Source organism: Myotis yumanensis, unplaced genomic scaffold (genome assembly GCF_028538775.1).
Source record: "Myotis yumanensis isolate MYYU_CA2020_CCGP unplaced genomic scaffold, mMyoYum1.0.hap1 SCAF_3, whole genome shotgun sequence".
Classification (NCBI taxonomy): domain Eukaryota; kingdom Metazoa; phylum Chordata; class Mammalia; order Chiroptera; family Vespertilionidae; genus Myotis; species Myotis yumanensis.
The window spans coordinates 165955134-165978843 of record NW_027223754.1 but is presented as its reverse complement, the minus strand read 5'-3'; the positions used below and the strand labels follow the sequence as shown (position 1 = coordinate 165978843).

At 55.1% G+C, this 23710-nt stretch overlaps 1 protein-coding gene across 3 annotated transcripts; it reads right to left on the bottom strand.

Annotated features, from left to right (window-relative positions):
- Positions 1 to 372: 372 nt before the first annotated feature.
- On the bottom strand, positions 373 to 23428 carry ADCY6 (adenylate cyclase 6). Of its 3 annotated transcripts, none has more exons than XM_070410329.1 (22): positions 23413 to 23428; positions 17547 to 18405; positions 13732 to 13881; positions 13213 to 13334; positions 13009 to 13120; positions 12729 to 12856; positions 12056 to 12214; positions 11835 to 11976; positions 11591 to 11719; positions 8715 to 8740; positions 8353 to 8500; positions 8029 to 8126; positions 7746 to 7833; positions 7461 to 7577; positions 7058 to 7216; positions 6587 to 6765; positions 5695 to 5730; positions 5482 to 5611; positions 4924 to 5187; positions 3936 to 4140; positions 3017 to 3141; positions 373 to 2812 (listed from the first exon to the last, which is right to left on the bottom strand). In XM_070410329.1, the coding sequence occupies exons 2-22, from the start codon at positions 18402 to 18404 to the stop codon at positions 2687 to 2689; spliced, it is 3501 nt and encodes a 1166-aa protein (XP_070266430.1). In that variant the 5' UTR covers position 18405; positions 23413 to 23428; the 3' UTR covers positions 373 to 2686. The 3 variants fall into 3 exon arrangements, with proteins under 3 accessions (XP_070266430.1, XP_070266429.1, XP_070266431.1); XM_070410328.1 differs by lacking the exon at positions 23413 to 23428 and adding an exon at positions 22470 to 22595; XM_070410330.1 differs by lacking the exons at positions 17547 to 18405; positions 23413 to 23428 and adding an exon at positions 16380 to 17251.
- Positions 23429 to 23710: the final 282 nt, after the last annotated feature.

Here is a 23710-nt window from a genome sequence, read left to right as displayed (position 1 = left end):
TGATGCCAGTGCCCAAATTCCCGTGAGGTCAGGCATGTGAGAAGTTCTTGAAGCAGCCAGAACTTGGTGTTTGCTTGGGAGGGGCCAGGGCACTGGGAAGACCACCACAGGGGGTCCTAACCTCATGCGTGGAAGAGGCCAGAGTAACAGATCTGGGAAGTCTCATGGGTCCTCATGATGCTGCAGGGCCTAGAGGAGCTATGCTCTCAGAAGACACTGCAGCTTCACTGCGGCCGGGAGGAAAGCAGAGGAAGTCCTCTGACCACAGACAACCCAGGTCCACCCAGCCTTCAGGCAGGAGGCTGCCTCCACACCAGAATCTGCTGATTCTGACCCAACCCGGGGCCCAGAAAAGCGGCAGAGAACAGAGAATTTTACAAAGAGTTTGATTTTATTGATATTTAAATATATTAAATATTTCACTGAAATACATGGTACATCCCCCGCCCCGCCTCCCACAGTGGTTACAGTATAAAACCAAGTCCCTGGGCCTCCTTTCCACTGGTTTCTCCCACCAACCAGTGAAGAAGGGGACAGCGATAGCCCGGAGGAAGAGCATGGCTGGCACTGTGGTACAGGGAGCCAGGGTGTGGACAGGCCCTTCCCGCCTAGCAAGCAGCAGAGACAAGTCACCCAAGACTGCGGTCTTCCCACTCTGGTCTCCTTATACCCTCACCCCCACCCCATGTCTCCAAGCAGTCCCTTCCTATCCAGGGATATGGCCGGAGGGAGGGAAGTTGATTTTCTGTCTGGTCCAACTAGTCTTTTCCCCTCTTCCTGCCTTGTCTTAACAAAGTGCCTAATGGCCTGTTTGGTTGATGCATGAAGATTCCCCAAAGGCAGGCAGTTCAAATCAGAAACCAGGCCTCTACCAGGAGCTAGAGTCAGAAAGGGCATGAAGAAGGGAACTTGCCCTTTCTACTCCCAATCCAGCAACTCTGGGACCCACTCTCCTCTGCCTCTCGTCACCTCCAAGACAGAGCAGTCTTTAAGCAAAATTCAGGCTTAAATAGGTACAGACAGAGAAACCAAGGCACCAACTAATTCAGGCCAGAGGCAAGAGGTTGCAGGGAAAGGGAAAAAGAAGGCAGGGATAGGACAGGAATATAGAATCCAGCCTCCTAACCCTCCTGCCAAGCCCTTGCAGGCTGCATGGGGGTTGGGGAGCCAGGAACATGCTAGACTCAGGCTGAAGGCTGGGGAAGGCCAACTTTCAGGCCCGCCTACCCCATCCCCTAGTACCGGTATCTGGGTCCTCGGAAGGATCCCATGCTACCCCAGTCCCAAAGCATACCTCGCCCCAGGACACCAGCTGGGAAACCCAAGAAAGTCCTGAACCTCTGCCCACCAAACCCTAGACAGTTCAGGCTGGTCTCTGCCCAGGCAGGGAGATAGTTATGCTGCACACATGGCCCCAATGGCACTTAGGGATTTGGCACAAAAAGGACTCTTCTCCCCAGGGACCCCTTCTCTTGCCAGGACACCAAATCCCTCTCCTGGGCCACCTGGGCATCTCTCTCCGTCCTTTGAAACCTGAAACACCGCCTTTTTCCCAGAAGACAGAGGCCCACAGGAGAGAGGCAGCCTGGGTGGAGAGCTGAGGAACAGGAGCACGAAGGACACAGTCCTGGACAACAGACACGCACACAAAGACCGACATGCACACACACTGCACAGACACACAGGCCCTCCCAGTGCCGAAGGCTTGGGAGGATAGTTTGGGATCAGGGTCATCTTCCTGCAGGCCCTGGCCCTTTCTAACTTGGCAATAGAAGGGTAGAGAAGCTCCAGCCACCCGCCCCCCCTTGCCAGCAGACAGCAAGAGAGCACAGGGGCAGGGTGACCTGATCCTGACCGTCGGGCCCTCAGATCAGAGTCCGGCCCCACCCCCTCCCTGGCCAGCCTGCTCTCTTTGGCACCTGCAGGTGAATTTCCAGCTCCTGCTCTGACATCCCCACACAAATGCCTGCTCTCTGGCCGGGCATTTTCACAGTACCAATGAGGCCAGATGCCCCTTTCCCTGACACTTTGCAGGAACTGGGGCTAAATCTGAGCTGTCAGAAGTCCCTTTGTTCCCCTTTGGGGACAGATCATGGGACTAGGATTTGGCAAATGGAAACATTCCCCTGAAATATGGACAGAACTGGGTTCTGAGAGCATCTCCCTCCTCTGCCTGTGCCTAGGAGGGAGACCTGGCTGAGGCCAGGAGACCCCAGGACCATGCTGGGGATGCAGGCGTAGCAAAGGCAAGCATGGAATAGGCACTCTTCACACCTGCCCCAGTCTTTGTACAAAGTATTCCCAGGAAAAAGGGAAAGGAAGGGCCCGGCCCTGAGCCTGCTGCCCAGACAGGGAAAGGGAGGCATGGCAAGCTGTCATTTCCATCTTTCCGGCAGGAGGGCTCCCACTGCTACTCCCTCCCCTGTTCCCAAAAGCTGGAATAAAGGAGAGAGAACAGCGCTGCCTCAATTTAAAAAAAAAGTCACTTACAAAACCCTCTTGGTATCCCCTCATTCTCCAGCCTGAGGGCAAATGAGCATGGTCCAAGCACAGCCTGCTGGGTGTTCCCTTTTGTGGTCAGCAGGGTCTTGAGGTACAGTGCCCCCTGCCACAGCTTCATCCAGCAAGCAGAGTCCACTGAAATGCCCACCTTGGTCCCTTCAGCTAAATTAGTAGCTGGGCCCTGCTAACTGCTGGGACCCCCATTGAGGAAGTAAGTGGTCATCTCCCCTTTGCCTTTCACCTTGACCACCCCTCGACACTCCAGCTGGTAGCCCTTGGCAGCTAGAACCTGGTACAGGTCCGTGGTCACCTAGGAGGATGGGAAGGGAGACTGCTTAGCTGGGATCCTTCCTGCTACATCTGTAGGGGCCCAGGGGTCCTCTCATCAAACTAGCTGCCCTCCCCTAACCCCCAGCACACTGCCACCCTGTCCCTGTCCTAAGGATTGCAGAAAAGGACCGGCAGAAGCCCCCTGGACCCATACCCTACCAGCCTCTGCTCACATGCCCCTCACCTGGATTCGGTCAGGAACCCCTGTGCTGTCCATCCGGCTAGAGACATTCACTGTGTTCCCCCAGATGTCATACTGCGGCTTCCGAGCCCCAATGACGCCTGCCACAACGGGGCCCATGTTCAGTCCTGGGGTGGAGAGAGCAGTAAGACATTTGAGATGAGTGGCTTTCCAGGGTCGCCCAGGTGAGATGTCACCTCCTGGCACCTTTAGAAGGAGCCAGAGAAGAAAATGGCAAAGGGACAAGTGTCCTGGTTGTAAAGAATGGTCCTGCCAGTTGAGGAGCTCCCCCGAGGCAGGACCGCTCTGCTGGAACAGTAGCTCACCTACTGAATGTGCGCTCTGTGCCAGCCACTCTGGTAAGCATTTCCATTAGTATTTCATCCTCTCAAAAGCCTAAAAGGTAGGTATCAGTATCCCCATTTTCGCTTGCCAGATAAGGCAAGCGAAGCTAAGAGAAGGTAGATGACTTGCTAAATAAGCCGGTAAGTGCAATATCCAGAATTCAAACCAGATAGTCTGACTACAGGACCTATGCTATTAACCACTCCCATCCTCAGTTCATCTGAGAGGAGGTACCCCTCATCACACTGGCCGTAGGTAAGGGCACAGGTACTGGAGTCGACATAAACCTGGTTTCGAATCCCAGTTCAACCACTTACTAATTACTTAATCTCTGAGAGTCCGTTTCTTTATCTTATCTGTCAAAGGGGATGATAATGTGAGGATTAAAGTGTGAAACAGTGCCCAGCACATAGCTGGCCCTCAATGAATGATTGTTGTCCTTCATATCAGACAATATAGTGAGAGAAAGGAAACCCACAAGCGTCCCGATGGGGGGTCTGTGATGCCGTCCTGCCTGGTCCCTAGGCTTTCCCCAGAAACAGCCCTGGGAAACCCGCCAGCCACCAGGCCCTCTCACCAATCTTCATCTGGAAATTGTTGAAGGAGTGTTCATTGATGTGCTTCATCTGCTCCATGAGCCGCATGGCATAGTCTGCGAGGGCAGTGATGTGGGAGCGGCCCACCTGGTCATAGGTGCTGGCATTCAGCCCCGAGGCAGCCATGTAGGTGCTGCCAATCGTCTTGATCTTCTCCAGCTGCCGGAACCGCTCCTCACTGATGATCTGGACAGCACAGGGGAGCCGGCTCTCAAGGCAAAGAGGCCCAAACCAGCCCTGCCCCCAGCGCCCATTCCTTGCCATGCCCTGGCCCTTTCGCCACTGCCCTGTCTCAACAGCTCCCCTCCTTTCAGTGAGAGAGCCTCCCTCCCAGCTGCTGGTCTCAGAGCAGGGCTGAGGAGCCAGGAAGACAGGCTTCCCTCACCAGGCAGCCATCAGAACCCAGGCCAGGGCTTGAGCGCTCAGCTTCAGGTCAACTCAATAGCTCACTCAAAGAATCCAGAACCACAGAAGGGATATCAAGCATCAATTATTCCAACCTGACCTTTTGGGAAACCGAGTCCCAGAGTGAGGAAGTGCCTCCCCTCCAGCAGAGTGGAAAGCCCATCCCTGATCTGGATGTTTAGGACACTTCCTTATATTTTGCTTCTATTTCCTTATTTAGGGGGACCATCTTGCTCACTTGGATTAATCGGGCTCTGTCCATAGACTCTTGCTTTCTTCTTCAAAAACATTCACCTGGTACCTATCCTGTCTCCTCCAGATCCTCTTGTCCTCCTTTGCTCCCTAACAATGATGACCCTACCCGACCGACCGGGGCTCCCCTCTATGCTGCCTCTTAACAGCTTGGTGGGTCCCTATCCTCCCTCCACTCTACCTACCCTTACCCTGCCCCTAACATCTCTGGGTCCCATAAAATCTCCCTCCCTCCTCCAGCCACCCCTCCAACCTAGCCTTCTCAGCCAGAGCTCCTCCCACTCTGCCAGCACCAGCTCACTGGACAAGCACCTCATCAAAGTCAGCGATGATCTCGTTGAGCAGCCGCAGGCACTCCACGCCCTCATTGTTTGCCTCCAGCTCCACGTAGAACTCAGAGAAGTTGGCAATGGAGGCAAACATGACAGCCACACACTCACAAGACTGATAGTAGAGCTCATCGTTCCGGCGCTCCCGGGCCAGAAAGTGGGCGGCCACGTCCTTGGGCAGAATGTTGTGCAGCAGCCTCCGGTTGTAGGCCTGGAGCTCCTCCATATCCTCCTTCTCCCCTGTTGCCTGTGGACACCACACCCATCACCCAGTGCCCACCATTCACAAGGGGCGGTGCAGCAGCCAACGCCTGAAGGTGGGCATAAGAGGGAACCACGTGGGAGAAGGAAGGCCTGGACAGATGAGGCCTAAAGAACAGGCAAAGGGGTGAAGAAGGCAGGAACAAAGACACAGAGGAGGCATGGAGCCAAGGTAGGCTTGGGGCGGCCAGAGCCTTAGCCGGCTAACGAGATGCATTTCTGGTTTGGCCTAGGCTCTGCCCCTCAAGTCCTCTCCCCCTTCCCGGGCCCACGCAGTCACCTGCAGTTTCCAGAGGAAGTCCAGGCGGGCAGTCGATTCCACCTGCTGAGCATGCAGATACAGCGCCAGCGCAAACACCAGCAGAATCACGGGGGTCATGTATTTGAGCGCCACCCTCCCTGCAGCTGGGCTGCGGGTAAGCAGAGGCATGCTCAGTGTCTGAAGGAGGTATCTGGCAGCCCTACCCTTCACGGCCTCAGAGCCCTTACTCACCAGTCCAGCCCATCCATGGTCTCATTGGAAGAAGCCCTGGCAGGAAGACACAAGAGACAAAGTCATCGGTTCTCCCTGGGATACAGAGTGGGGGCAGGGAAGGGGAGACAGAAACTGCATTGACTGAGTACATGCCACAAACCAGACAATGGGCCAGGGCTTTGCTTACAGTCACTCATTAAGAGCAGAGGTTCCACTCCTGGCTCCTCTACTCACCAGCTATGTGACCTACTACAAGTTGCTTAACTCTCCAAGCCTGTTTCCTCATCAACAAAAGAGGGATCAGATCTCAATAATGCATGCAAAAGGCTTAGCATGACAGTGTTAGTTACTGTCATCTTCACAACCACCCTGTGAGACAGGTGGCATTGTCATTTAACAGATGAGGAAACTTAGGCGAAGAAAAGTTCAAGGTCAAGTTAATCCCCTGTTCAAGGTCACACAGCTAATGAGTGGCCGAGCAGGGATTCAAACCCAATGGAATCCAGAGGCTTTTTCAACTACACCAAGCTCTGGCCACAAATCACAAGGGGTGGGGTTTTACAGAGGAAAAGCCAGAGAGGTGTCCCAGGCAAAGCCCTCAAGCAGGAGTCAGAAGTTTTGGTTCCTGGTCAGGGCTCTGCAACCAAGCAGCTGTGTGACACAAGAGTGGACATGAAAGCACGCAAATTCGAAAGGGGATTTTTTTTTTTTTTAATGTCTAACCTAGAGACACAGGGATTTCCCAGCACTGGTGTTCCCTTGGGGAGACAGTTTGAGGTTATATGCTGGGAGCTCCTCCACCGCCTCCTTTCCCCGCACTGATAAGGGGTGAGTGGTGACATTCCACGGGCACAAGGGGCCTGGGCACCAGAGACTTCTGGGGGATGAAAGGGCCTGAGGATGAACTCACAAGCCATGGACGCCAAGCAGCAGGTCATAGTTGTCGAAGATGGTGGCTGGGGGGCCCAGCAGAAGCAGCACCAAGTAGATGAGCCCCAGGACAAAGATCATGGCCAGCTTCCCGATGCTACTGATGTGCAGGAAGACAGAGCTGGCCAACAGACTCAGCAGCATGTTCCCGACGAAGTACTGGGGGCGACAGCAGGGGAGGTGTTGGGTGAAGGCAGAAGCCAAGGTGCCCCCATGCAGAGAGCCCCGCCCTCCCCTCCCCTGCCTCACCTGAGCTCCCCTCCACAACCTCAACCCCGAGCCTCTTCCACCCTCCAGTCACCCCCACCGCACACCGGGGCCCCTGGCTGCTCTTGAGTTGGCGACTCTGGTGAGATCCCAGTGCCCATCACCAGGTCTGGCCCAGAGGGGTCAATAACTGGTGCTAATCAGGAAGCCCCTCCGCCTGCCCTGCTCAGCACGGCTTGGTCACCTCAGGGAAGCTGCAGGTGGGGGCGGTGCCCTCACACAGGGGAGTATCAAGACCCAGAGAGTAATTGAGCTGCTGCAGGTGGCAGGCGGTGACGTCGGCAGGTGTCACATTCAGTATCCTCGCTGCGCAGGTTCGTATGGGGGTGTGGTTGCAGGTGAACTGTAGACGTGGGGAGAGGTATATCAGGGTAACCAAGGAAGCGAGGGGTTGCAAGGGCCATAACCCAGGTGCCTTATACTCCAGGGGCCCAAGTTCTCACTGAGGGATGACAAGAGATGGGGAGATCAAGGATGGAGGACTGGAATTGACCTCACCCCTCCTTTGGGAAAACAGGCTCCTTGAGGGCAGGAAATGTGCCCCGGAGCCCAGAGCAGGTTTTGGCATGAGGAGGGAGGACCTTTACCATGTTGGCGATGGCGGAGGTGAACACAAGGAGGACTGAAAAGATGCCAACTGCAGTGCTGTGTGCCCGCGAGCGGACAATGCTGCGTGACAGGCGTTGCAGGGCCTCCGGGAAGATCTGTAGGCAGGAGACAGATGAGTTGGAGGCCACATCAGCCAGGGGATATGGCCACCCAGGGGTGGGGCCCAATGAAGAGACACGACCTTCTCCTCCCTCTCCCCATGTGACCACCCCTGGCCCATCCTGCCCTCTCCCACCAGCCCTGGAAGACCCCTCCCTACTCACAGAGCCACAGGAGTACACGGCGCAAATCAGCACTGTGATCAGCAGCAGCAGGAAGATCCCGACATAGAGCCCAAGCATCAGCGTTGAGCTGGGACGGAAGAGAGCCCGAGAAAATGTTACCCTGGAAGATGGGGTGTCCTTGTCCCACTTCCCGCTCCCCAGATGGGCAGGGCTTGGGCTCCAGGGACTGTGGGCTTCTGTGGGTGTTTGTGTGGGTGTTTAGGAAGGTTTTGGGAGGTGCTGGAGGGAAGAGAGGCTGAGCAAGGAGGGGCAGGGCTCTCACTGTGGGAAGATGAGGAGCTGGATGAAGCAGATGAAGCAGAAGACCAACAGGGCACAGGCCACGTAGGCTCCAAAACGGGGATCCACTTTCTGCGAGTACTGAGGGAGAGGAGGCTGAGCTGGCACTGGGCTCTGCCCTGGGGAGGAGCATGCTACCAGGGGCCTCAAGGGGGAGCAGCAGTTGGCCCAGTTGATAGGAATTCCCACCATGACCTGTGGTCACCTCCCATTCCCCCAATCCCTCTCCTGTTCCCTCACCTGTGCTCAGACTTCCCTGCCTGGACCTGCCTCCTCCCCAACCCTCCTCCTTCAGCATCCCCCAAACCTTCTTTTCAAGATCCTCTCTCTGGAAGGTGAGCAGGAACCGGCGCACGTGGTCCTTGCGCAGCTGATCGATGCTGCGGGCATCGATGGCACGGCCCAGGAACTCGTCTACCTCATCCTCAGGGTTCAGGGCGTCTTGAGCGCCCCGGCTGAGGACAGGGGACATGGCTTCACCAGGTGCATGAGCATGGCCATTGCAAAGGGAAGGACAGGGGCAGCAGCCAGACGGAGTGTGAGCGAGTGTGTGGCACCTGCTCTCACACAACACATTTAAGGTCCAGGAGAGGGGGACCTCTGCTCCCCACAACCCCGTCCCAGGTGCAAATGCCGTCCCCACTCCTCCTCCTCAGTCACCCAACTTACTTGTCTTTGCTGGAATCATCAATGCCCTAGAGAAAGGGACAGAGTGTGCAAGTGAAGTAAAAGCTGTCTGCCCTGCTTCCCCCTCCCCAACACTGCTGAGGGTTCCCCATATTCTTTGGGAATCTTGGGACCCCTGGGATGATATCATCTCTCCCACCCCCAATACCAGAAATCATTCATAGTGATGGCAGTTGCAACCAGGCGGGCAGAAGAGGGAAGGGGGACACAGAGTGTTAAGGGAGACAAGAAAGTGAGGCCTAATTCTATGAAGCCAGCATCACCCTAATACCAAAACCAGATAAAGACAACACAAAGAAAGAGAATCACAGGCCAATATCCCTCATGAACATAGATGCCAAAGTCCTTAACAAAATTCTAGCAAATCAGATCCAGCACTACATTAGAAAGATCATACACTATGACCAAGTAGGATTTTTCCCGGGGATGCAAGGATGGTACAATACCCGCAAATCAATAAATGTGATATGTCACATAAACAAATTGAGAGATAAAAACCACATAGTCATATCAACTGATGCAGAAAAAGCATCTGACAAAATCCAACACCCTTTCTTGATAAAAACCTTCAGCAAAGTGGGAATAGAGGGATCATACCTCAACATAATAAAAGCCTTATATGACAAACCTACAGCCAATATCATACTCAATGGGCAAAAACTAAAACCATCTCACCTAAGAACAGGAACAAGACAGAGATGCCCACTTTCACCACTCCTGTTCGACACAGTACTGGAAGTGCTAGCCATAGCAATTAGACAAGAAGAAGAAATAAAAGGTATGCAAATTGGAAAAGAAGAAGTAAAACTGTCATGATTTGCAGATGACATGATACTGTACATAGCAAACCCTAAAGACGCCATAAAAAATGATTAGACTTAATAAATGAATTTGGCAATGTAGCAGAATACAAAATTAACGCCCAGAAATCTATGGCATTTTTATACACCAATAGTGAACTTACAGAAAGAGAGATTAAAAAAACAGTCCCATTTACCATTGCACCAAAAAAAAAAAAAATTAAGCCATGTAGGAATAAACTTAACTAAGGAGGTAAAAGACCTGTACTCGGAAAACTACAGGACATTGAAAAAAGAGATAGAGGAAGACATAAACAGATGGAAAAACATAACGTGTCCATGGACTGGTAGAATCAGCATCATTAAAATGTCCATATTACCCAAAGCAATCTATAGATTCAATGCACTCCCTATTAAAATACCAATGGCATATTTCACAGACCTAGAACGAACTCGCCAAAAATTCATCTGGAACTAAAAGAGACCCCGAATAGCTGCAGCAATCCTGAGAAAGAAGAACAAAGTAGGAGGGATCTCAATACCAGATATCAAGCTGTATTACAAAGCCACTGTTCTCAAAACTGCCTGCTACTGGCACAAGAACAGACATATAGACCAATGGAATAGAATAGAGAACCCAGAAATAGACCTAAACCACTATGCTCAATTAATATTTGACAAAGGAGGCAAGAGCATACAATGGAGTCAAGACAGTCTCTTCAATAAATGGTGTTGGGAAATCTGGACAGATACATGCAAAAAAATGAAACTAGACCACCAACTTACACCATACACAAAAATAAACTCAAAATGGATAAAGGACTTAAACGTAAGAAGGGAAACCATAAAAATCTTAGAGGAATCCATAGGCAGCAAAATCTCAGACATATGCCAAAGCAGTATCTTCACCGATACAGCTCCTCGAGCAATGGAAACTAAAAAGAAAATAAACAAATGGGACTACATCAAAATAAAAAGCTTCTGCACAGCAAAAGAAACCATCAGCAAAACAAGAAAGCCCACTGCATGGGAGAACATACTTGCAAATGTTATCACGATAAGGGTTTAATCTCCAACATTTACAGGGAACTCATACAACTTAACAAAAGGAAGATAAACAACCCAATCAAAAAATGGACAATGGACCTACATAGATACTTTTTGAAAGAGGACATAAGGAAGGCCAAAAGACATATGAAAACATGCTCAAAGTCACTAATCATCCGAGAAATGCAAATCAAAACCACAATGTGGTACCATCTCACACCTGTCAGAATAGCTATCATCAACAAATCAACAAACGACAAGTGCTGGAGAGGATGTGGAGAAAAAGGAACACTTGTGCACTGCTGGTGGGAATGCAGACTGGTGCAGCCACTGTGGAGAACAGTATGGAGTTTCCTCAAAAAACTAAAAATGGAACTCCCATTTGACCCAGTGATCCCACTTCTAGGAATATATCCCAAGAAACTAGAAACACCAATCAGAAAGGATATATGCACCCTTATGTTCATAGCAGCACAATTTACCATAGCTAAGATTTGGAAACAGCCTAAGTGCCCATCAGCAGATGAGTGGATTAAAAAACTGTGGTACCTCTACACAATGGAATACTATGTTGCTGTAAAAAGGAAGGAACTCCTACCATTTGCAACAGCATGGATGGACCTGGAGAGCATTATACTAAGTGAAATAAGCCAGTGGGAGAAAGATAAATATCACATGATCTCACTCATTTGTGGAATATAATGAACAACATAAACTGATGAACAAAAACAGATCCAGAGACAGAAAAGCATCTTTCAGACCATCAAACCTCAGAGGAAAGGCCGGGAGGGTTGGGGGGAATGGGGAGAGATCAACCAAAGGACTTGTATGCATGCATATAAGCATGACCAATGGACACAGACACCACGGGGGTGAGGGCATGATCGGGGTGAGGGGAGGTAATGGGGGGATAAGGACACATATGTAATACCTTAATCAATAAAGAAAATAAATATTTAAAAAAGAAAAAAAAGAAAGCGAGGCCTAGGTCCTGGTGCTGTGGGCCCTCACCATCTGGCGAAAAGCCTTAGAATCCTTGGTCCGGGAGAAGGCTCGGTCAGGCACCCAGCGTGGCATCGGCCCTTCAATGGAATTGGCCCGTGTCCGCTGCAGCTTGGCCAGCATGGCCTTCTCCTCTTTCTATATGGGCAGCATGGGCACAGGCTTAGGAAAGGGGCCCAGAGAAGGCCTCTGCCTGCACCTCCCATTTGTCCTTCTCCCCGCCTGACCCTCCCCTGACCCACCCTGGCCTGACCCGTTTCTGGCTGGTGCCCAGGATGAGGAAGGTCTCAATGTGCTGCTCCTTGAGGTACGCGTTGCGCTCACCGCCATGGCCTGGCTCCACCTCATAGTCCCCGTTCAGGTACTGCAGCGTGGCCCGAGTGATGTGGATGCGGCTGTGTGGGTACGGGAGGGTGAGACCTGGGCGCTCTCTCCCGCCTGCTCCCATCCTCACCACCTGGACCCCATACTCACCCGGCCTGGCCCCCCGCCTCCATGTGGTTGGCCAGAGTCACGTCATTGGACCATACATCAAACTGCCATTTCCGCAGGCCCAGGACACCGCAGTGCACGCGCCCGCTGTGGATGCCCACGCGCATGTTCACGTTCACACCCGTCACCTCACGCACCAGCCTGGGAGGAGGTGGCTCTGGCTTAGCTCCTGGCATTGTCTTCCCTACTCCCAGCCCAGAGCCCGGGCCTTCCGCTCCCCTCAGAGCCGGGCGGGCACAGACAGGCCTGATGCAGGCACAGGAGCACAGCCTTGGCTGGTTGTGGGCAGAGAACTGCATGGGGCTCAAGGACAAATGTTTGAGAACTGGGTTCGTCAGCAGGGGTCCAGCAGCATCTGTGGACCTGAGCTCGGAGAGGAGGAATCACTGTTCTCCCCAGGGGCCTGTTCAGCTGGCATTCTCTCTAGCCCTTGACCTCTCCCCCTGGGTCCCGCTACCCCACCCTCACTGGCTGGAGTCTCAGGTACACAGGGGCCTTTACAGGGGCTGAAGAAAGATCCATTTCCTCCCCAGTGATGGATCTCAAAGACAGAGAAACTGGCCAAAACTAAGGAAAAGCCCTGAGAGCATATCGAAGGGTAGGAGCCATCTGGGGCATCTTCAGTTCCAGGAAGCCTGGGAGGGGTGCTGCTTACGAGATGGCCTCGATCATGTCCACCCCCATCTCCACGCAGCAGTGGGCATGGTCTGTCCGGGCCTCTGGCAATCCCGACACACAGTAGTAACAGTCCCCTAAGATCTTGATCCTCAGGCAGTTATTTTCCTAAAGAGGGAGGAGTTGGGGGAAAGTCACCTTACTCTCTTGCCCACCCTGCCTCAGGCCCAGCGCCCTCACTGCAGTCTCTATCTGCCCCCACTCCCTCAGGCTGTGCTCCCACCACAGTCCACCCTGACCCCAAGCCCCAGCACCCTCACCGCAGCCAGCTTGTCAAACCGGGCAAAGAGCTCATTCAGGGTCATGACCAGCTCCTGTGCGGTGCACTGGGATGCCAGACTGGTGAAACCTTCGATGTCCGCAAACAGGATGCTGTGGACGATGGGGGAAGATAGAAGGTGCCACATGACCCTCAAAGACTCCCAGATCCCCCACTTTTCCTGCATCCTTCCACCCCACCCTACCTGACGTTGTCATGCTTCTGGATGTAGATCTTATGGAACATCATGTCTTCTTTCTTTGTGTTAATGTCTTCTTTCATCTCCATGGCAACATGCTGGGGCAACACTGATAGCAGTAACCGCTCCTAGACCAGCAGTTTTGACAGGGCACCACTATTTTCTGGGCCTCGCTTTTTAAATCCCTCCTGGTTCCACCACATTCCCAGAGCCCTCCCAGACTTCTCTGTAGACCCGAGCTTCTCCTCTGGATGGTAGCCTGACCCTCCTCCATTACAGCCCTCAGCAGATGGATGCCCCAGCCCTCTCCGACCACCCCACATTCAACCACACCTCAGACGTGCTCCTGTGCTCCCGTCTGCTCCCTTCCACCCTCAGGACAGAAACCCCAGGGTCATAGGGCCTCTGTGACACACAATCAGAGAACCATTCACTTATTCCACAGAGTTGTATGGGGCAGCAGGTCCAACCTGCAAGTTATGCGGGAGGAGGTGGGGGAAGGCACCTCAGGGAGAGCAGTCCCACCTGCTGCCGGTTCTCATGCTGCAGGTGCAACCGGGCTTGGATGTAGCCACGAGTCTCCTGAAAGGCCTGTCGCTGAGACACCTCAGCCGGGTAGTGTGTGCAGATGCCAATGACGTTGGTGCAGAGGAACAGCAGCATGTTGGCACCGAGCTGCAGGAGGGTACAGGAGCTTGGTGACCACCCTGCCCATGCACAGGTGTGACTACATTCTGTAGATGAACTCCTCTGGAGAGGAAGGCAGGGATCCTGTGCCATCTGTCCCCAAACTGTCCCCACCCCTGGGAAACATCTGCCCTGCTACCCCCGCACACCCCTTCCCCATAGGAGTCCAGCTCCCTTCCTGGATCACTGCATGGCTAGAAATGAGATCTTTACACGGCTCCTGGCAGTAGAAGCACAAACTTGGGCAGGTAGGTCATGGGACTGAGCCCAGCACACTATGATTTCCTACCCCACAAACGTCCTAAACAAAGGACAAATGCTGCTGCTTCTGCACCTGTTTCTGCCCAGGAGACTGAGCCCTACATCCTTCAGTGAGTGCCCAGAACCATCATCTCCTCTCTCTGGGCCTCTGTGGGCTCATACAGAACCTGGAGAGGGAGAACAGGAAGATCTCTAAGGTCCCTCCTGGCCCTGACATAATAATAATTACTGTTATTGTTACAGGAGCTAATTTGTTTGCTAACTACAATGTGCCTAGATTCTATATATGTGTCTTCTATACGTTAACATATGTATTTCTTACAACTCTGTAAAGTAACACTATCTCATTTTAAAGGCGAGGGACTGAGGCCCAGAGAAGCTAAGTAACTTGCCTAAGATCACACAGCTGGTAGTGACTGGTGTGGGACTAGAGTCCAGGGCAGCCGGACTCCAAAGCTTCTGTCCTAACCCTACTGTACAGTACATCCCAGGTGTCCGAGGTTCCTACTCACTCCATGTACCCAAGCTCTTGAGGCCCAGCCTCAGAGTCCAGGCTTGGGAGTCATCGATTCCACAGACACAAAAAACCCTTCCCAACTGGGATGGGGCATCACCACGCCCAGACACCCCCAACACTTGGCCCCACAACCTAGGACCCTGATCTCAGGATGCTCAGCCCTCAATCAGCATGAGTAGCACTGACTGGAGAGCAAGTTTGAAGGAAGCTGGTCTCAGTGCTTCTGGAAATTCAGGGGTTAACCTGGCCTTCGTGGCTCCACCCCAGAGTTGGCTGGGACAGGACTCTGCTTTTGAGAGAAGGGAGGGAAAGAGCACCAACTGGAAGCCAGGAGTTCTGGGCTCTGCCCACAACCAGACCTAGTCTTGCAAACTGGGCAGGTCACTTAATCTCTGGGGCCGCAGTTTCACTTTTCTTGGGTCAGAAGGAGGAGGGTCTGGCTAGCCTGCGAGCCATTTCCAGCTCTGACCCTCTACCACTGGCCTCCTGGTCTCCCTTCCCAGTCCAGATGACAAGGCCCCCCTCCCAGCAGCAGGGGTGAAGAGGGGGGCACACTATCTCCCTCAGGGGTTTCTAAGAATAGCCCCCAGTGGGGGAGAAGTAAAGGGGGGGCACAAACCAAGCAACTTCCCTTCCTGGCCCCAGGAGCCCAAGAGGAAAATGTGAGTCATGATAGAGGGAAGGGGAAGGGGGACGAGAGACTGAAATAGATCTGTACACAGACCCCTATCAAACTGTGAGAAAAAAATGGATGCCAGGGCACTGCAGGAGACTCCAAGTGGGGCGGGGTTAACTGGGTGAAACTCTCAGTGTGTCTGAGCGAGTGGTGGGTCAGAGACTAAAGGCTTCTTCCTGTGAGTGTGAGCGAGGCTGGATCTGGGAAAGGGTTTCCCAAGGAGCCTAGAAAGGAGGCCACATCCCCACTCTATCCAGAACCCATATGCCAACTGGGTGCAGGGAATGGCCCTCAGCTCAGAGAGGAGGTATGGAAACCCTAGCCCTGGGACTAGCACAGGGGCAGGGGCGACTTTCTCCACTCCTCCGAAGAGTGTGCTTGCTGGGCCCCACTGGGTGAGGTTGCAGCCAGGTGCCCCAGGGGAGGCAGGAGGCTGGCATAGTCCTGGCCTCCGTGGGACTGTGCCTCCCCAGTCAGGCTCTGGGCCTGGCTCTGGGCACAATGCCAGCTGAGAGCAAAGAGACACCCACCCACCCAGAAATGGGTGGGAGGGGAAGGGAGGCACCACCTCCAAGCGCCTCCTCCCTCCCCGAGAAGGCAGTCCAAGTCCAAAGCCCGGTTTGATAGCTATCCTGGAGGGAAGCAGGGGGCTAGCAGGGGCACAAGGACCCTGGCCCTTTAAGAGGTCTGACAGTGCCCTGCAGGCACATGCTCCACAAACAAAAGGGCTATAAAGTTACTTTTAAAAAGGTACATTCTGTTCTGAGAGCACAGGCTAGGCTGGGAAGGGCATCAGGCCAGAGCACCCAGCTTCTCACCCTGGGAGCCCCAGGCAACTTCCTCTTTGTGGGTGGGGCTAGGGTGGGCTACAGGCCACAAGCCCCGGGCCAGGCGGGGGCTGGCTCCCTCAAACCTTGAGCACAGAGGACAGCAGCCTCTAAATCAGGGTGCCAACGGCAGGATCATGAGGTGTGCTGGCTGGGGTGGGGGGGGGGGGGGGGGCTGTGCCCATAGCAGCCCCTGAAGGATCACCTGGCCAGACAGCCTGGTCTACTCCCTGGTCAAGCGGACGGCATGAGATGGCCGACTCCACAAGTTCACGTCTCTCTAACGGACTTCGTGGACTTCGTGGATGCCCCTTCACTGGGTACCAGCACCTGCAGCGTCCCCACACCTCCATGCCCCACATGAGAAGGCTGAGCTGCCCTGCCATGCTGTTAGATTCACTCTGGGAGAGAGAGGGTGCGGCCCTAACAGCAACATCATGAGGCAGACACTATTTTTATCCCTGTTTTATAGACTGGGAAACCAAGGCTGGGAGAGGCAAGGCTAGTCGTCTAGGATCTTACGGAGAACAGAGCCCATTGGATGACCAGGTCCTCCTGCAGCCAAGCCTTCATTTCTCACTCAACACCATGGCAAGCCCACCTCATCCTCCACTCAGCTCAGAGGCAGCAGCCAGCACAGAAGTACCGCTGGTACAGGCGCTCCAGCTTGGCTGAGCGGAACTGCTTGCACTGGAAAACCTGACGGCAGGGCTGCCAGACCCTTGGTGCCCAGTGGGAAAGGAGAGGGCGGGATGAGCTCAGACCCTAAGACCTCTCCTCTGCAGCCCAACCCCATTCAAACCACTCCCAGCCCAGGAGATACGGACCCACTCTTCACCTTGCCTGTCGTCTCAGAGACAGCCTCGATCCGGGAGACAGGCAACTCCTCCCTCGCTAACTCCATCTAAAACCTGCCCAATTCCTCCAGATCCCCACCGAGAGCTACATTTCAGAGATGGCACCAGGGCCTGAGTCTCAGGTGTCAACTTGGAGCCAGACATGTCAATGCCCGGATGGTCGCCTACACTGACCTCTGGGCCTGAAACAACTCCACCTCCAGCCTTACCTGATGTCACTATAGGCTACACCACACTATTTCAAGGGCCTCAAGCCCAAGAGCTGTAGACTGTGGCCCACAGTGAGAGTACAGGCTTGGGTATGGGAGACCTCCCTCCTCTCAAGAGTGCCCTCTGCCCCAGATCCCAAAGGGAGGCCAACCCCTGAAACTTGACCTCCCATCACTTGCCCCTCTTCCCAGATAGAGCCAGACATCCCTGCACCCCATAGCCACCCATGACTCACCCACCCCAATTACCAGACCCCTTCTCGTTCCTAGCCTGGTGCCCCCATACCTGTCTTCCTGACCACCCACCTGCTTCCAGAGGAAGGCATCACCACGGTTGAGTTGCCAGGCCAAGATCAAATGCAAGATGGAGAGGCCCAGGCCACTGAAGACAGCTGCCCGCATGCGGATGGGTAGGAGCGTGTAGGTGATGTAGACAAAGAACACGGGGCACCAGAGGCCTGCGGACGGGCTGTGGGGGTTGGCTGCCAAGGCGCCCCCAACCTGCACAGCCGCCAGGATGCCCAGCACCACGTAGCTCACTACCCACATGGAGTCCTGGCGGAAGCTGTGTTGGTTGCACACCACCATGAGCACCACAAAGAGGATGGCTGCGCAGGCCAGCAGGGCCACGTAGGCAGGCTGAGGGCGGGCGGGCGCAGCATGGAAGGCCAGCAGCACAGCGGTGAGCAGCACAAGCACCGCCATCAGCAGCGTGAGGCTGCTCTGGTTCATCTGGAAGAAGTACCGCTGGTACAGGCGCTCCAGCTTGGCTGAGCGGAACTGCTTGGACTGGAACACCTGCACCAGCCGGCGCCAGCAGGATCGCCTGCTCCTGGGTGCTACATCGGGTGCCACCTCAGCCACCCCAACCGCCACTGTCGTCTCAGGGTCCTCGAAGCCCAGGGCCACGGCCCGCAGCCCCAACTCAGTGCCCTTGCTAGGGCCACCCCTCCGGATGAAGGCCTCCTCCTGCCAGGGGCACTGAGGTGGGGCTGCAGGGGTGGGGCTGGGTGGCTGTGCATCCCGGAGGCAGCTCATGTAGCGGGGTGCGCAGAAGCCACTGGTCCGAGTCCTGTGACGAGGGCGCTTCTGCCCATTGCGTTCACCCCAGGCTGTTTTCCGTTCATCCACTTTGGGGACCAGAAGGCCACTAAACCATGACATGCTGCAGGGAGGAAAAGAATGAGACAGTATTAATACCACCATCACAGCCTGCCACCACTAGTAGCTATTATTAACTGAGCACTTCCCACTGCCAAGTTCAGTGCTTCAGGCACATCATCCTTGTGTCAAAATGACTCTGAGGAAGACCATGGTATCCCCACTCAACAGGTGAGGGAACAAACGGAGAAAGAGGCAGGTGAGGTAACGTGCCACATAACTGTGAGAACTAAGATTCTAACCCAAATCCATCCGATTCCCAAGCAGTACATTTCAACATTCACCTCTTCCCTAAAAGGCACAAATTTCCTGGTGATTAGAAACTCTAGTGCCTGTGTCAATGAGCAAGGCTGCCCTGGTTCAGGAGGGTGCACGCCCTGAGCACAGGGACAAGCACCAGCCCACGTCAGGACGTTGTGGCCCCCGGCGTCCCAGTGGAGCCTGTTCTGATTTTTCAACAGAAGCTGAAAACAAATATGTAGATTTCAATGAGAAATCTCCTGATTTTTCAACACTGGCAAGTAAGTCACATTTTTCAATGCTGCGAGCCAAATAAATCAAGTCCACAGAACGGATTCGGCCTGGGAGCTGCCAGGCGGTGACCTCTGTACAAAAGGGAACCTTTCCACATCCTTCCCCATCGCACTCAAACACACACTCACACACTAGGCACACTTCGCCAAGCTGAATCCAGCTTCTCCCTCAGGTCACGGTTTACATGGAACTTCCTCAGGAAAGATGTCCCAGCTAAGTTTGGTTCCCTGTTTATCCTCCGTACATTTCCTCCATGGTACTTACCACAGTTATAATTAAATCATCCTTTGTTGAATGTGTGTCCCTCTGACTATACATAGATTATATCTATTTTACTCAGTGTTTTATCCCCAGCACCAAGTACGAAACTTGGCTCATAGTAGGGACTCAATAAATGTATGTTGGAAAGACAGAAAGCTCAAAGGCTTTGGTAGAGAGCAGCTGACGTGAAATAATAATGATAATATTATGACTCGTCATCTCTCTCACAGCACTCCAGTCCTCTTTGCCGGTCCCCGATACACGATGCACAGGCCAGCCTGGGGCCTTGCTGCTTGCTGTTCCCTCTGCCTGGAACAAGAGCTCCTCAGGTCACAGCTCCAGTGGTCCCTTATCATGCGTTTTCTCTGACCACTCTATTAAAATAGCAACCCCCTTTCCTGGAGCCCCTATCTCTCTTCCTAGCTTTATGCTTTCTTTTTCTCCGCAGCTCTTATCAGCAACTGCCATTCCATATGCTTTTCTTATTTGTCTGCAACCTCCCTAGGGTCCAAATAGATGTTCATTGAGTAGATGAATGGGTGGGTGGATGAGTAATACTCCCATGCACGTTCTCTGTGCTTTAAACTTTCCAGGGTCCTTTTACAGGCTTAATTCCATCTGATCTTCACCAGAACCCTATGAAGCTGGCCCTGTGGCCACCTGGGCACAGGACAGATTTGACAGAAAAAAACTAAGTTGCACTGCAGCTGTATATGGCTGGCCCAAGTTACAGAGATCACGAGTAACCAAATCAGCCCCGGAGCTCAGGTCTCCTGGCGTGAAGTGTCTTAACCTGGGTGGGAGGACACCATGACAACCCCCTCAATGTGTCTCCTGGCTAAGCCCAGCTCCAGAGGTGAGGATGAAAGCACTGTCATACAGGATGCCTGTGCCCCCACCAGTGCTACAATCCATGCCCACAGGGCACCCTGAGGGGCTCCTTGTACTTAAACCCGCCACCAGCAGCATGACATTTGTACTCACTAGGGGACAAGAGGAGAGTACCCAGGGCTGGCCCTAGGCGGCCACAGGACCAACCCCTCCAGCCAGACAAGCTGTGCTCCAATCAGACACCCAGGGGCCCACAAAGCAGAATGCAAACTGGGATCTCTCTGCACAGAGGAAACCCCCACCGCTGGTTCACCCTCAGCCAAGTGTTCTTGCATCCCTCCTCCTCTATCTCACAGAGCAGCGCACCCTTCAGACTCCTTAGCATCACCAACAGCACCATATGGAGGGGCAGGCAGAAACCCAAGACTTTTGATCGGGATGTTACTTGCAAAAGGTCACCAAAGCCTGGCTCCTCAAAATACTTCATTAGAAGCGTGACCTTCGGAGACAGACCAGGTTTCAAACCTTATTGTGATTATTTGCTATCTTCACCGCCTTTGACAAGTTGCTTAATCTCCCTGGGTCAGTTTCTTCATCTGTGCAATGGGAATAGTACAAGTTGTGAGGAAAGACTCTAACAGTACCTGTCACGTAGCTCACACTCAATAAATAGTTCTTCTCCCACCCTACGCCACTTTGAACCCAAAACTCCCAGTGTTCAAGAGATGGAATGACAGAAAAGTCATGAGCAAAAACACCCATCTCCCCAGCCAGTCAGACGCCTGGTTCTATCAGTCCCTGTGTCCCCAGCTGTCAGGCCCCAGAGCTGCTGGAGACAGAGCCCAGAGTGAGCAGGTTTCCCACACCACCCCATGATATTCTGCCTTAGTCTCCTCCCCCTTCCCCAGTCCCTTGACCTGTTACTCTCCCCACCAGCACCACTGGCCCAGAACTCTGTTCCCAAAGGACCTGCTTCTGGCCATGTTCCCAGCCCCCTGGAAGCACATCCTAACATCTGGCTCATACCCCCAGAGAAAAGGGCAGACACTGTCCAGGGGAACACATGACCCTCCCAAGAACACTCTGACTCCCACTGGGGGATAGCTTCAGAGCTCTGTAATTGCCCAGCAACTGCAACCATCCCACCCCGGGCCCCACTCCAGGCACTGCCCATCTTGGAGAACTCACCCTATGTCAGGCTAGCATGGCAGGGAACAGGGGAGGGCACTGTTCAAAGCCACAAAACTTCCCTATATGGTCCCTCAATCCACCCTGTCCAGGAACCCATCACTATGAGCCGCAGACCACCTCCCCGTTCCCCAGAGACAGGCTCCTGAGCTTGTGCCAACAATGTCCTCCTCCCCTGGCTCCCTGGCTCTTCACGCTACAGATCTGCTGCTCCAGGCACCACGGGCTCCCACATGTCCATTCAGCCTGGCAGGCAGCGGCCCAGTGCCTCCCATACCTCAAGTCCCTCCCAAACCTTGATCCGCCAACCTGAGACTCAAAGTCTGAAGTGGGCCAAGGCCCAGCCCCAGCCCCAAGGATGGCTCTGTGCACCGCTCTGCCCAAACCTTCTTCCTGGCTACTTCCTGTCCACCCTCTCTCCAGGGCCCTCTGCCCCTGCCCTCCTTGGCAAAAGGAGGCTCCAAGGGACTTAACATGACTTCAGAAAAGTTCATGGCAGAAGGCACTGCCCAGGCAGGGCCCTCCAGTGCCAGCACCACCCACCACGCTGGGACATGGGCCTCAATGCCAGGCCTTTCCAGATGTAGAGGAGCCTCCCCTGTAGGCGGTCCAACAGTACCTTCTCCTTGCTTCCCCAGCCCTTGGTCTCCCTAAAGACTGCAGAAGGCTCCCACCTCCACCCCCGAGCACACCAGCCCTCCAGGCTGCCCCTCCTCGCAGGGTCCTCTGGTGTGGGGCGAGTCCCGCCGCCGGATCCACTTCTAGCTTTGCACTAAGGCCCCGGAGCCGGTTCTTCTGTCGGCTCCGGGGCCCGCGGTGCAGCGGCCCTGACACCACCCCTCCCGGCATGCCAAGGTCTGGGGGGCGAAGAGGGAGACTCGCAGACCGAGGCATCCCTCCCTCCGCCCAGGCTGCCTTTCCTTCCCCGAAACAGTCACCCTCTAACCCAAACTCGGAGGCTCGCCCCCTGCCACAGCCCCCGGGACGGCGCCTCCCCCGAGCACGCCTTTCCCGGGTCGGGAACGGGCTCCGGGTGGAGGAAGGGACGCGTGCGGCAGGGAGCGGGGGCCGCGAACCTGGGGCCCCCCATCTCCTCCCCGACTGCCTTCCGCCACCCCAGCGGCCTCGGGCTCCCCGCAAACACTCTCGAGACTCGACCCCCCGCTTCCGCGCCCACCGAGAAACTCCGGGAGCGGCGCGGAGTCCCCCAGCCGCCCCGCGCGCCCGCTCCCCCCGCTCCCGGGCGCGTCTCACCTGCCGGCCGGGGTCGGTGCCTCCCCCGGGCCCCCGCCCCGCCGCCCCCGCGGGCTCCGGCCGGCGGGCCGGCCGTCCCGCGGTCCTGCTCCGTGCCCGCGCGTCCCGGCCGTCCCTCCGGCCGCCTGCCGTCTGCACGGCCCGCGCCCCCTCCCTGCTGTCCAGCGCAGCCGCCCTCTACCCCGGATCCAGAAGTCCCCTCCCCGCCAGCTCCCCGACTCCCCGCCTTAAAGGCACAAGCGCCTTTTGTCTGCGCTCCCCTCCCCCTCCCCAGACGCCGGGCTGGGCGGCCACTCCGGTTCCCAGGAGCAAGGTCGGGATGGGGAGACGAAAGGAGGCGCCCCCTCCTTCCGCGCGCCCCCTCCTCTCCTCCGCTCGCTCCCTCCCCCAGTCCTGGGAGAACAAGCGGCCACTGTTCTGGGATCAAGACCCCGGGGGGTAGGGGGCCGTCCTGCCGGCTCCCGGCTCCCGGCTCCCTCCGCCAGGGGCTGCATCCTCCAGCTTCTTCCGCCGCCCTCACCCCTGGGGTCTCCCGGAGCCCGCGAACACACCCTCGCGCAGCGATTACTGCCGTCCCCCTGTCCCCCGCCCAGCACACGGAGGGTCGGCTTCTGGGCTGTCAGGGACCCCTGGGCCTGAACCAGTACTGGGCGCCCACACCGCACCCCATCCCGTCTGCCTCCCCCAGCCCCCCGCCCCCGCCCCCGCCCCCGCCTGCCACGGCCCTGCTCCCTCCCGCGGGAACTCTGTTTAATAATTAATTAAGATTTCATTCCACTAGGCGCCAGGTGTGTGCAGCCTGCTTCCCCGCTCACCACTTTTTTCCTCCTCCCCCAACTCGCTGGGGCACTGGCCGCAAAGCGAACCGACTGCACCCAGAGCCCAGCAGGGGGACGGAGGGAAGGGGCACTCTCCGAGCTACCCACCCGCGGGCTCCACTCACTCTGCGAGCTCCTCCCGCACCTGCCAACCTGCACAGTCCCTCCCCCAGCACTTTTTACCCAAAGGGTAGTGCTTCCCTGCTGGGACGGGGGGGGGGGGGGGGGGGGGGGAGCGGGATGGTGAAAGGGGAATGCATTCTGCTAGGCGCAGGAACTGAGAAATTGTTTGGGACTGTATTTTCCACGTTTCCAAGCACGGAGGAGTAACCCAAGTTACCTGGGTGATGGGAAAATCTTGTGCAAGCTGCTTTAACCCTTGGAAGGTTAAACCAGAAAGGGGAAGAGGGTTGCGTTCCCGGG